The sequence below is a fragment of the Crocodylus porosus genome, unplaced genomic scaffold (assembly GCF_001723895.1).
Source record: "Crocodylus porosus isolate Cpor-Errol unplaced genomic scaffold, CroPor_comp1, whole genome shotgun sequence".
NCBI lineage: Eukaryota > Metazoa > Chordata > Crocodylia > Crocodylidae > Crocodylus > Crocodylus porosus.
Genome location: NW_017728923.1, coordinates 8,327,918 through 8,339,547, shown reverse-complemented (window position 1 = coordinate 8,339,547; position 11,630 = coordinate 8,327,918). Strand labels below are relative to the sequence as shown.

Here is an 11,630-nt window from a genome sequence, read left to right as displayed (position 1 = left end):
TGTACTTCAAAACAGGGACCATATTTTTTCTGTTTATGTACATCAGATATATAGATATCTCAATCCTGATTGGAGCCTTGAGTGCTGTCTCACAAAAATGGTTAAAAAGAATAATAACTGTATAACGAAGAATGAGAGACCTGAACTCTGCCAATGTTCCAGAGAGATAGCTAGGTCTAGGAAGCAAATTCTGGGAGCCAGTTATTTTACTACATAAGGAATAGTCCAGATACTACAGGTAAGAAGCAATGTGCATGCACATGCACACATGTAAAATAATACTTTGCGCACACACTGAATTCTACAAGATACACTGCTCTGTGTGTGGGGCTGTGTAGCACGTTATTACTGTTGCTGTTTATATAAGGTGTCTGTAGTAATGTACGTTTTTAATGATACCACATGATAAAGCCATTGTAGAATTAGTTACTAATTATTTTGCAGGAGCAACAAAGGTACAAATCCTGGTAGAATTGAACTCAATGGCAAAACTCCCAAGGACTGCAAAGGGGTTTCAACCAGTCTTTGTTTAACACACCCAATCTGTCTCCAGATATGATATGGAAATAAGCTCCTTATGAAATAGCAGTCTTCTCATTAGTGTCTGAAATGTCTAATCTGTAACTACTACCATGCACTGCCTCATAGTCACACCTGTGAGGCTGTAGAATTAATAGTAATGGTTATTTCTTTTCAAGTTGTACAGTGTGTCAGTGACTCTCCCAGCCTCTGTGTTAAGATGTAAGAAGCTGATAAAACCCAGAATGGAACCCAGTGCATGGACCCCCTACAGAAGGAGCCATTGTTCCACAGGGAGATAAGATAACCCCACCTCCTTGGGTGGGCCCCAAGAGTGACCAATAACAGTGGACAGCAGCCAAGCTTTGCTCTCTCTTTCCCCTTTATATTTGCAGCTGCAAAGTCAATCGGTTCACAATTGTTCTGAACTTTCATCATAGGAAGACTTTGATCTCAAAACTCCAAAACTCTCACAATGACTCTGACTCAAGCTGAGAAGGCTGCTGTGGTTGCTATTTGGGGAAAAGTGGCTTCTCAAGCTGATGCCATTGGGGCAGAATCACTGGAGAGGTAAGCAGTACTGCATTTTTGCTTAGTTGCTTTTGGGCCTAACTGTGACCTCTGGTATAACTAGATCATTAGAGTTACTTTAGGGCAAAATGCATGTGAAATCAAGATAAAACTTTGCTTTGTTATACTCTGTAGACCAAGTTTACCACTTGTGTATATGAGCCCAGCAACACGGACAATTCCAGAACTGGATTTATTGTGGTAAATGTGGGCCTGTTGCGCAGAGTCCTACCAGAATAAGAGCTAAGGTGGGCTGGCTGTTGGATAACATGCTGAGGGCATATTTTAAAGTGTATCCTTCAGACATCAATGATTATGTTCCTGGGCTTTCTTGCAGAATAAGCAACATAAAAATTACAAATAGAATGTAGTAGAGTTCTATAGAAATTGTTCTAAAAACCCTTACACTGTAACAGAAAATGATACTTCCCATCAAAATCTATTACATTTTCAAAACCCTATGGTAAGAATATAGTTTCCTATTCAGCTCTATTGGACTTTCCCAGGATAACAGCTGAGAGGAGTCCATAATGTCTAATACAGGCAAGGAACTCCACACAGTGATTAATACCCAGCTCATGCCATGTCCTAAGGTTATCATAATTATAAGCAGAGCATGTAAAGAAGTGGCAAGAATATAGAATTTGTTAGGTGTGTAATGTGCAGCTTTAGTTGGCAAGTGCTGGACCTTGCTGGAAGAGTGACAATATACTGGAAAATCAATCAGGTAGCTGGAATCATGTCTCAGTGTTCTGTTTGATGTGTAACATACATAGGAGAAAATGTTATCTTCCTATAAGAATGTGTATCACCTCAAACCAAGTGTGACTATTAGGTGACTGAAAGATCTATTTAAATATAACTAGATAGCCTTTTGCTGCCACAATTGGGAAACTATACATGAATATGTTAGGTACACTACTTTCCTCCACACCTCCAATTTCAAATGAACCATGTTGAAATTTGGGAACAACCTCTTCTATGATTGGAGAGATTTGTGTTCTTTTCAGTAGAAATACACCCAAAGTTACTTAACTTAGTTGGCACAAAAGGAGGGAAAGAACCTGGCAGCTGATTCGAGTTGTCTTGAATTCTCCAGGAGATATTTTTTGAACGTTTGTGTTATTTATAAGCTAATTTTAAATGTTCTGATGATCCTTTATGGATTTATAGTACCATGTATAGCAATTAAAGCAAGGATTCGGGATCATGAAATATTTCTGTATAAATTAATTCTAAAGGTTCATACTCTACTAGTTAGCCTCAGGAACTGCAACTTGTTTCCACTGGAGAAAACAAAATACCAAAGGTGCAGGCAATTTTGTGGGGGAGTTAGGATATTTAGTCCAAAAAAGAAAGTAAATGTAAAATACCAGTCCATTTCAAGATTTAAATGTAAACTAGGTTACTTAAACTCACTTGAAAAGGAGGAACCAAATTCCACACTTGTATAACTCTAGTGACTTTTTTGGTACACCACGAATAATTTGGCCTGATGTCACTGTTTGCTTAGGACAAAGAAATCATGCTATATGTTACTCAAATATAATTGCACATGTGGACTAGTAAACGTCCTGTAACATTTGTACTAGAGCAGCAGGCACAAGTGTTTGTCCTTTACAGGAGCTGGGGCTACAGCCCTATTTCTCAAGGCTGTTTCAGATGTTCAGTGCAGTTTCCATTCCTGAAGCCATTTCTGATTTTCTCTTCCAGGCTTTTTTCAAGCTTCCCCCAAACCAAAACCTATTTTCCTCACTTTGACCTTAGCCATGGTTCTGTGCAGCTTCGTGGCCATGGCTCCAAGGTCTTGGGTGCCATTGGGGAGGCTGTCAAGAACATTGATGACATTGAAGGTGCCTTGGCCAAGCTTAGTGAGCTGCATGCCTACATCCTCAGAGTTGACCCTGTAAACTTCAAGGTGAGTGAATGTCCAGAGATAGAGGAGAGAGGGTCTGTGGATCTCTGGCTTAGACAATGCAAGCCACTTAAGTGGGTGGACTTCTCCATACAGCACAATAGAGCTAGGCCTTGCAAATCAGAGATGAAGGTACTGTATTTTCATTCTGAGCCTTGGGAGTGAGGCTGCAACTTCACTCTCACCAGTGAGGCTATGTAGTCCTTAAGTTGCTTACTTCTGTACTTGCTAAATCTCCTGCCTTTAGTGGGGTTGCCTGTTTCTGATGTGCTTTCATAGGTTGAGCACTGGGTTAGAAGTCAGAAGCTCTGGGTTCCAAGCGCAGTGATGCTACTGGAATACTTTGCAAACTTGGGGAAGTCGTATCATCCTGTCTGTGCCTCCTCCAATTTTTAAACCAAGATTAATTGTTTTCCTGCTCTAGTTCAGAGAGGAATTAATTCAGGGAAGTCCTATGTTCTGAGCTATACATGAGGTCAGACTAGATGCTTGCAGTTGCCTTTTGGCTTTGTAATCTATGACTCTTCATCATATGAATATAGGAGAATACTACTGACTCTCCATGGCTCGGTGACCTAAGATTCCCAGGGGATTCATGCTTACTTTGTATTTCCCTTTTGTGGAGTGGGTGGGGTCTTTTGCACAAAGACAGTATTAAGCAATGATTTTTCTTCCATGCACAAGGAATTAAAGGCACATTTCTCAGCAAGTAGGTCATGTCAGCCCCAGGTAGCATGACAGATGGGAACATCTGTTTCTCTAAAGGCAGAGTCCTGTTCTGTCATCTCCCTGCTCAGAGGACTGTGATTTCAGGCAGTTCCATTGAATTTGTTTCTATCCTCTTCTCTTGCAGCTGCTTTCCCACTGCATCCTGTGCTCTGTGGCTGCTCACTACCCCAATGACTTTACCCCTGAAGTTCATGCTGCATGGGACAAGTTTCTGTCCAAGGTTTCCTCTGTTCTGACTGAGAAATACAGATAAACTACTTCTTCAGAGTGAGAGATGTGCTCCTGCAGCGGGCCATGGCAGCAGAACTTGGGAATACACTACCTTTGCCTTGTGTGCTTTGTGAATTCATAGACCTGGGTCCTGTCCTTAAAAAAATCAATAAATACTCCAAATGTATGCCATTGTCTGTGTGCTTGAATTGTTTGTCACTAGCTCCATTCACACAATATTACTCATGTTGAAAAGTGTTCTTACATTTTATGTTATAGGTTTCAGGGGCTGGGGTTTGTATACAGTGTCTGTATACAAATACTTCTCTTTATCCTTCTCTTTATCCATCATACAAGATCAAGGGCATATTGAACTGAAAAGACAGGCAGCACATTTATAAACCAATTCAAGGGAACACATGTTTGCACAACAAAACTATAAAACTCATTGCTATAAGATCATGTGGAAAAAATACCTCATGGAGGTTGAACTAGATCAGTTTTGATGTCCTTTCCAACTCTGTGATTCTCACTGAAGCCAGTAGGTCAGTGGGATCTGCATATATGATGACAAGTCATTTACCTTATGGTGTCAAATCTAGAGCTAAATTAAATAGCAAATATTTTTGAGGCATAAAACTCTCCTGGTAGGGAACAAGTCAAGCTCTGATGAGAGGGGCAAAGAAAAACTCCCAGATGGGCAGGCTACTCCAGAATTAATACTAGGTAGGGATCCCTGTGCCCTTTCCTGAAGCAACTGGCACTGGCCACTCCTGGAAGCAGGTACTAGGCTACCTTGGCTCAGTCAGACTGGCAAATTCTCAGAGCTCTGCAGATGCATTACCTGCACAGATAAAGTCACTGGATTGTAAGTGCAGCAGGCATTCAGAATAAAAGTAGAGAGTTATTTTTTAGCAGGACTTCAAATCCTACTTCTGCAGAAAAGCCAGGGATATAAAGGAGAAAGGTTTTTGTCTCTAATGCAATCCTTTCCCCATTTTTTCCAACCCAGTAGGCAACAAACTGACTTCCTTAACACAGGCAAGGAATGAGACATTCCAGGACATGACTGTTGTTAATTTTGATATCCTGGGAAAGATGCTGAGTCACATGGCATCAGATGCATACTGGAGTGCCTTTTGACAGCCCCTACTGCTAATATGCAGTTCACAGAAGCCCAGGTCAGGCTGCAGACCTGGTTTCCGGAAATGAAGACTTAGAGTAGGGTAGGGACATTTGTAACATTTGAAGCACTTCAAAGTGCAGCTGCAGCCAAGCGTGCAACAGGGGGCTGCTGCATCCTGCCAGCTGTGCCAGCTGCATTTTTCTTTAGAGGTGGCTACCTTCTAGTGGTAGGTCATATGTGAAGAGCTTTCTGAAGGAGCTATAGAGAGGTTGCAATACAGAGGCTGCAATACAGTCCTGCTCACTAGGGCTGTGCAAAACAGCACCATTTTATTTTGATGTCCTTTTCATTGTTTCAAAGGGGCAGTGTTTCATTTCATCATTTTGTTTCATTTCAAAGCACTGTTCCATTTTGTTTCACCGAAACTGCCTTGCTGTTTCGACGTGTTTCTCCCATAGGCTATAATGGGGAATCATGAAAATGCCTAAAACGTTGTCATTTCTTGACTGATTTGAATGAAAATTGCATGAATGGTAGCCCCTTCTGAGGGTATGATGCCTGCTAAGTTTCAAGAAGATAGGTGAAGAGATTTCTGGGAAACTGCACCTCAAACAGTTCAAAGCAGAACTAGTGACACTTGCAGACAGCTTCCTGTCATCCAGTGCACAGATCCTGGGGACCGCACTCCCAGGAGGGCTGCAAGGCTGTGTGGGACTCCTCCTAGGTGTGTGGCTCCTCTGATCTGTGCACCAGATGAGAGGAGGCTGCCACTGCTGCGTAGGACCGGCGCTGGGTGCTGCTGCTGGCGCTAGGTAGCAGCAACAGCCTCCTGTCATCTGGCATGCAGATCCGGGGACCTGCACCCCCAGGAGGGCTGCGGGGCTGTGCCTGACTCCTCCCAGGGGTGCAGGACCCCAGATCTGTGCACCGGATGACAGGAGGCTGCCACTGTTGCTGGGACCCATGCCTAGGTCTGGGAAGACTGCTGCTGCTGCTGGTCCCAGGCAGCAGCAGCAGCCTTCTGTCTGCATGCAGATCTGGAGGCTTGCAGCTCAGGGAGGAGTCTGGCAGTGCTGGCAATCAGGGAGATGGGAAGTCCCATGTTCATCTGCACTTCTTCTGTTTCCAGAGGAGATGGAGGGATGCTCCATGAGAACAGAGATGGAGGGCACAGGAGGGTGGTTACAGACAGTCAGCTCTACTCAGTCTCAGGCACTGTTGCTTACTCTGGCTCTGCTCTGCACTCTGCCTCACCCCAACTTCCTGAGGGACACTGCAACCTACAGTTCCACTCCTGACTCCAATCCTCCTGCCCATGCTGGGGTAGTGGAGCTTATTGAATGTGTGCTCTGACCTCTCAGAGCCACTTTCTCGGACTGCCCTCTGGCCAGAACTAGGAGAGGTGCATGGCGCTGAGGGGCATGGGGCCTCCAGTTTCTTTAATTCTGACAGGGGAGCACACAGCTGAGGACCAGGTACAGGTCCCCTCCAGGCTCAAAGTCCAAAGGAAGGCTTGGCCATAGCTGGAGCCCTCTGATATGGAGGACACCTCCCCCTCAAGACCACCACACAGGGGGAGGGAGTAGCCTAGCTGGCAGGGGCCTCCCTGGCTGCACCTGACACCCCACCCCCAGGAAAGATCAAACAAGTGATTCTTGTGGAGGAGCTTTTGGGGCTGCTGGACAGCCCTGAGCAGGAGCCCATGGAGGAGGCCCCTCACACCACTGGCCAGGGTCCATCCTGTGAGACCACAGGCCCCAAGGCTAAGGCTGACCCAATGCAAGGTCCATCAGTGGAGCCCTTTCCCTCCAATGATCTAGGGGAGATGAGGGTCCTGGGGCTCACTCCAGTGAGTTCTGAGGCAGAAAGTCCCCTCTTCCAAGACCCCGAGACAAGCACTGATGCCACCCTGGTGCCTGACGGGTCTTCTCCTCCTGACTCCCAGTCAAAGCCCGCTACTAGCCCGCCCAGTGGTCCCACCCCACAGGTGGTTGGGGTGGCATTCCCCGGACCAACAGTCGATCTTGCCAGGGACACCATGCAGCCCTCACAGGGTTCCAGCTATGGCCTGCCATCTTGTGAGGGAACCCTGCCCCTACCCTTACCCCTGCCCCCATCTCAAGGGGATGCAGAGCTCTCCCAATCCCAGCCAGAGTCCAAGGTCTTAGCGGACTGGGGGGTTCAGACGGTACCTAAGGAGCCAACTGAACCCCAGGACCAGGAGGAAGATGCCCAAGAACCGGCAGGCTCTGTGGAGCCTGCAGACTTCTCAGTCCCGGTGGTCTTCAGGGATGAGCTACTTGTATCTCTTGACCGTGACTACACCTGTCAGTCCACCAGCAAAGTACAGCTCACCTTGGACTGCTGGAGAGATTTTGACAGCATCCTCACCACTGCAAGGGCACTGACAGGGGAAGGCAAGGGGTCCAAAAGCTGCAATGCCCAGATCTATAGGCAGGCCCACAGTTTCATAGATGCCCTCTATACTTATGGGAGGGCACTGTGTGAGCCGATGGGCCTCACACTGGGCATTGAGATGCATGAGTCCCCTGCTAAACCATCCACTCCACCCCATCAGCCATGAGGTCATTTAAGATTGCAACCCTCAATGTCCACAGCTTTAGGAAGGGTCTCTGGAGATGCCAGGTGCTCTCCTTCCTTCAGGACAGAGGGTACCCCGTGGTATTCTTGCAGGAGGCCCTGACAACTGCAGCCAACAAGCCTAATTGGCAGCTGGAGTGGGGAGGCAGGGTCTTTTTTAGTCACCTCTCGGCCACCTCTTGCAGGATGGCCACCCTGTTCTCCCCAGGCCTGCAGCTGGAGGTTCTCCAGGATGTTGACGTGGTGCCGGGCCACCTGCTGCATCTTTGGGTCCAAGTTCAGGGGCTGGTCCGGAACCTTCTGAATGTGTACACCCCTTGCGAGGGACCTGGAGTTGGCGGATTTTTTCTGCCAGGTGGCCACTTACATTAGTACTGTGGCAGGACGCGACCTAGGGGTGCCGTGAACTCCTCTAGTGCCCCCTACCTACCGTGCCAAATCGGGTTCAATGCACCCTCGCTATCTCACCCGTCACGTCTTTGATGGTAATATTGTTAAAGGGAGGCTGCCTTTCTACTCTCTTTGGCACAGTGCCTTGAGATGTCCCAGTCTGTGCCCTGCCTTCAGTGACACGGTACACCCAAAGCTCTGGGGCCTGTCTCCCGTGCTCTCGCCCGCCCTGGGACCTTGCCTTGCGATCCCCACCCACACTGGGGCCTTGCCTCGCGATCCCCTTCCTGCACTGGGGCCTTTCCTCACAATCCCCACAATCGAGGCTCAGGTAGCCATAGCCGTGCCTGGCCCCCGGACTCCCTTCTTGGGTCTTGCACCCCCTGGGCTCCTTACAGTTGAGGCTCATGTGGCCGTAGCCATGCCTGGCCTCCAGACCCCCTTTCCGGGTCTTGCGCCCTACTGGGGCTTCTCGCCTGCGGCCGCACTGGGGCTTTCCCCGCAATACTGCCCACACTGGGGCCGGGGTTGATATACCCCAAAACGCAGCGCCGGAACCCCCACGCTACTGGGAAGCTCCTGTGAGGCCTCCTCCAACCCCTACAGCCTCACCCGGTCCTCCGGTCTTACACAACTACAAAACAGAAAACTCACAGTCCTGTGTTATAACTTAAATTCCAAGCCCACTGCCTAACCTTCATTCATATCGCTATCAGGGTTTCCTCCACCCAGTATCATCAAGCTGACACTGCTCAGGCCATCAGGCTTTTCTGCTCTGCCTCCTCCTAGCAGAGCTCCCTCTTCCTTGGCTTCCAGAAGGGAACTGACTCTGGCCTCAGCCTGGCTTGTTTATATAGGCCAGGCCCTGCCCCATTCTGGTCAGCTGACCAACCTGTGGTTGCCCCGGCAACTGGCACCTGTAACTCTTTCTAGGAGCAGGGCACTTCAATGCCCTGCGACAGCACCCTCAACCCTCTTGAGTGCCTGGTCCTTGGTGGGAACTTTAACGTTAACCTAGACGCGTGAGACTGGTTGAGCAGGGAGCAGAACCAAGCCACAGGACCAGTCGGACAGTGGGCCACCACTGGCAGACTAGTCCCTGGTGGATGTCTGGCATGCCCGTCACCCTACCGGTCCCCCTGCCTCCACCTATGTGAGGGTGGGGGAGGAGTAGGCATGACACTCCCAGTTGGACCGGCTTTATATCTCTGCGTTGTACTTTGCCCAGGCCCACTCCTCTGGCATCTGGCTGACTCCTTTCAGCAATCACCACCTTGTCTGGACCCTGGCCATGGGCATCTAGGGTCGGCCTACTGGCATTTCAATGCCAGTCTGCTGGAGGATGTGTGCTTCAGGGAGGCTTTCCAGGAGTTCTGGCTGGCCTGGTGGGAGCAACAGGCAGCTTTCCCCTCAGCTCGGAGATGGTGGGATATGGGGAATGTGCGCATCTGGCTTTTTTGCCACAGCTATACTCGGGGGCATACCCAGCCAATGGAGGCAGTTCGGGAGCAGCTCGAGCAAGAAGTGCTGCAGCTGGGTAGGTGCCTGGCTACTGACCCAGCCAACCCATCCCACTGCAGAGAGAGTCAGGAGAGGCGGGAAGAGCTTCATGCTCTGGACGACAATCGTGCCCATGGTGCATTTGTCCGCTCATGCATCCAGCTCCTTCAGGATATGGACTGCAGTTCCCACTTCTTCTATGCCCTGGAGAGGAGACAGGGAGCCAAGAAGACATCACCTGCCTTCTGGCGGATGATGGCAACTCCCTCATGGATCCAGGAGAGATGTGCCAGCGCGCACGAGCCTTCTACAAAGAGCTCTTCTCCCTGCATCTGACGAACACCAAAGCCAGTCAGGCCCTGTGGGAGGGACTTCCACAGGTCAGTGCGGGTGACAGGGACTTGGATGTACTCAACCTGGACTTTGCCGTGGTCTGGGTTGAATCTGAGGCAAGTGGGGAACTCCCCATGTCATGCCAGAGGGCCATGTTGACCCCCCTGCCAAAGAAGGGGGAACCCCATGACATGAGGAACTGATGTCCTGTGTCCCTCCTCTGCATGGACTACAAGGTGGCAGCAAAGGCCATCTCACTGCGCCTGTGGCCCATGCTGATGGATATGATCCATCCCAACCAGACATACATGGTGCCCAGATGTCCCATCTTCAACAACCTGTACCTGATTCAAGACCTCCTGGAACTAGCATGCCAGGAAGACCTGTCTTTCACTCTCCTATCCCTGAACTAGGAGAAGGCATTTGACAGGGTGGATCATGGGTACCTCACAAGCATGCTGCAGGCCTTTGGTTTAGGTCCCGCTTTGTGCAGGCTCTCCAGGTGCTGTACAGCTCTGCAGAGTGTTTGGTCAAACTCAGCTGGACCCTGGTGGAGCCCATCCCATTTAGGAGAGGGTTGCATCAGGGCTGCCCACTGTCAGACCAGCTGTACGCCTTGGTCCTAGAACCCTTCCTTGTTCTCCTGCAGAGGCTGTGCGGCTGGTCCTGTCAGCATATGCTGATGACATACTCCTTGTGATCCAGGACTCAGGTGACCTGGTGCAGGTGGAGGCCTGCTAGGCCTTGTACTCGGTTGCCTCCTCTGCCCAGGTTAACTGGGCCAAGAGCTCTGGCCTGGTAGTGGGCGACAGGTGGCAGATGGTCTCACTCCCACCCACGCTCCACAGGATCTGCTGGAATGCAGGCTTGCTGCTCTATTTGGGAGTCTACCTGTTCCTCACAGACCCCTCTCCACCAGACCCCGCCTGCACCAGCTGGAGGTAAGGGTGGTAGAGCTGTTCTGGGTGTGTGCAAGGCTCCTGAGGTATTTCTTCATGAGTGGGAGAGTGCTGGTGCTGAACCAGCTGGTCCTGTCCATGCTCTGGCACCGCTTACACACCCTGCCTGTCCCCCTGAGGTCCTGGCAGGGCTCCAGAGATGGGCACTGGAGTTTTTCTGGCCAGGACGGCGCTGGGTTGCTGTGGAGGGCCTGAGACTCCCTTTGTGGGAAGGCGGCCAGGGCCTAGTTCGTCTCTCCAGCCAGGTCCTGATGTTTCACCTTCAGGCCCTGCAGTGACTGCTATACAGTGTCAGTAGCCACGCGGCATGGTACAACCTGTGGAGCACCTTCCTCTGCCACTTCCAGGTGCTCCGATATGACTGGCAGGTCCTCGGCCTGTGGGGCTTCTCCCTGCAGGATCTGCAAGGGCTGCTGGATTTCTACCAGGACCTCCTATAGGCCTGGAGGCAGGTATCTGCTCCAGGTCCCCTGCAACACTTGTTCAGGGCACTGACTTGCTTATTGAGCCCCACCTCTGGAACCCTCATCTGGAGGTGCTGACAGTAGAGGCACTCCGGTTGTGACAGAGGTTGATCCTGGCTTGTGTCATCCATGTTGCAGACCTCCTGAACTATGAATTATGAACAATGTGCCGTCTGGTCCAGGAGGTGAAATCTGCCTTACTTCCTGATGCCCTTGTCCTTGTCGACCAGGTCCTGCATGATTGCGGTCCCCTTCCCCCGCCGTGTCCTCCAGCCCACTGGACTTTGTCGTAGGTCCGGCGCCTCCTGCAGCCT

General features: G+C 49.9%; 1 protein-coding gene across 1 annotated transcript; it reads left to right on the top strand.

Moving 5' to 3' along the window:
* The first annotated feature begins 923 nt into the window (after nt 1-923).
* HBZ (hemoglobin subunit zeta) lies at nt 924-4,128 on the top strand. Its single transcript, XM_019540064.1, has 3 exons — nt 924-1,089; nt 2,803-3,007; nt 3,858-4,128. Exons 1-3 carry the CDS (start codon nt 995-997, stop codon nt 3,984-3,986), a joined length of 429 nt encoding a protein of 142 aa, XP_019395609.1. The 5' UTR covers nt 924-994; the 3' UTR covers nt 3,987-4,128.
* Nucleotides 4,129-11,630: the final 7,502 nt, after the last annotated feature.

Excerpts from the sequence above, each read along its gene's own strand:
- HBZ (XM_019540064.1), top strand. The coding sequence starts at position 995 with ATGACTCTGACTCAAGCTGAGAAGGCTGCTGTGGTTGCTATTTGGGGA. Across the intron at positions 1,090-2,802 it reads GGGGCAGAATCACTGGAGAG|GCTTTTTTCAAGCTTCCCCC; the intron begins GTAAGCAGTACT and ends TTTCTCTTCCAG. Across the intron at positions 3,008-3,857 it reads TTGACCCTGTAAACTTCAAG|CTGCTTTCCCACTGCATCCT; the intron begins GTGAGTGAATGT and ends CTTCTCTTGCAG.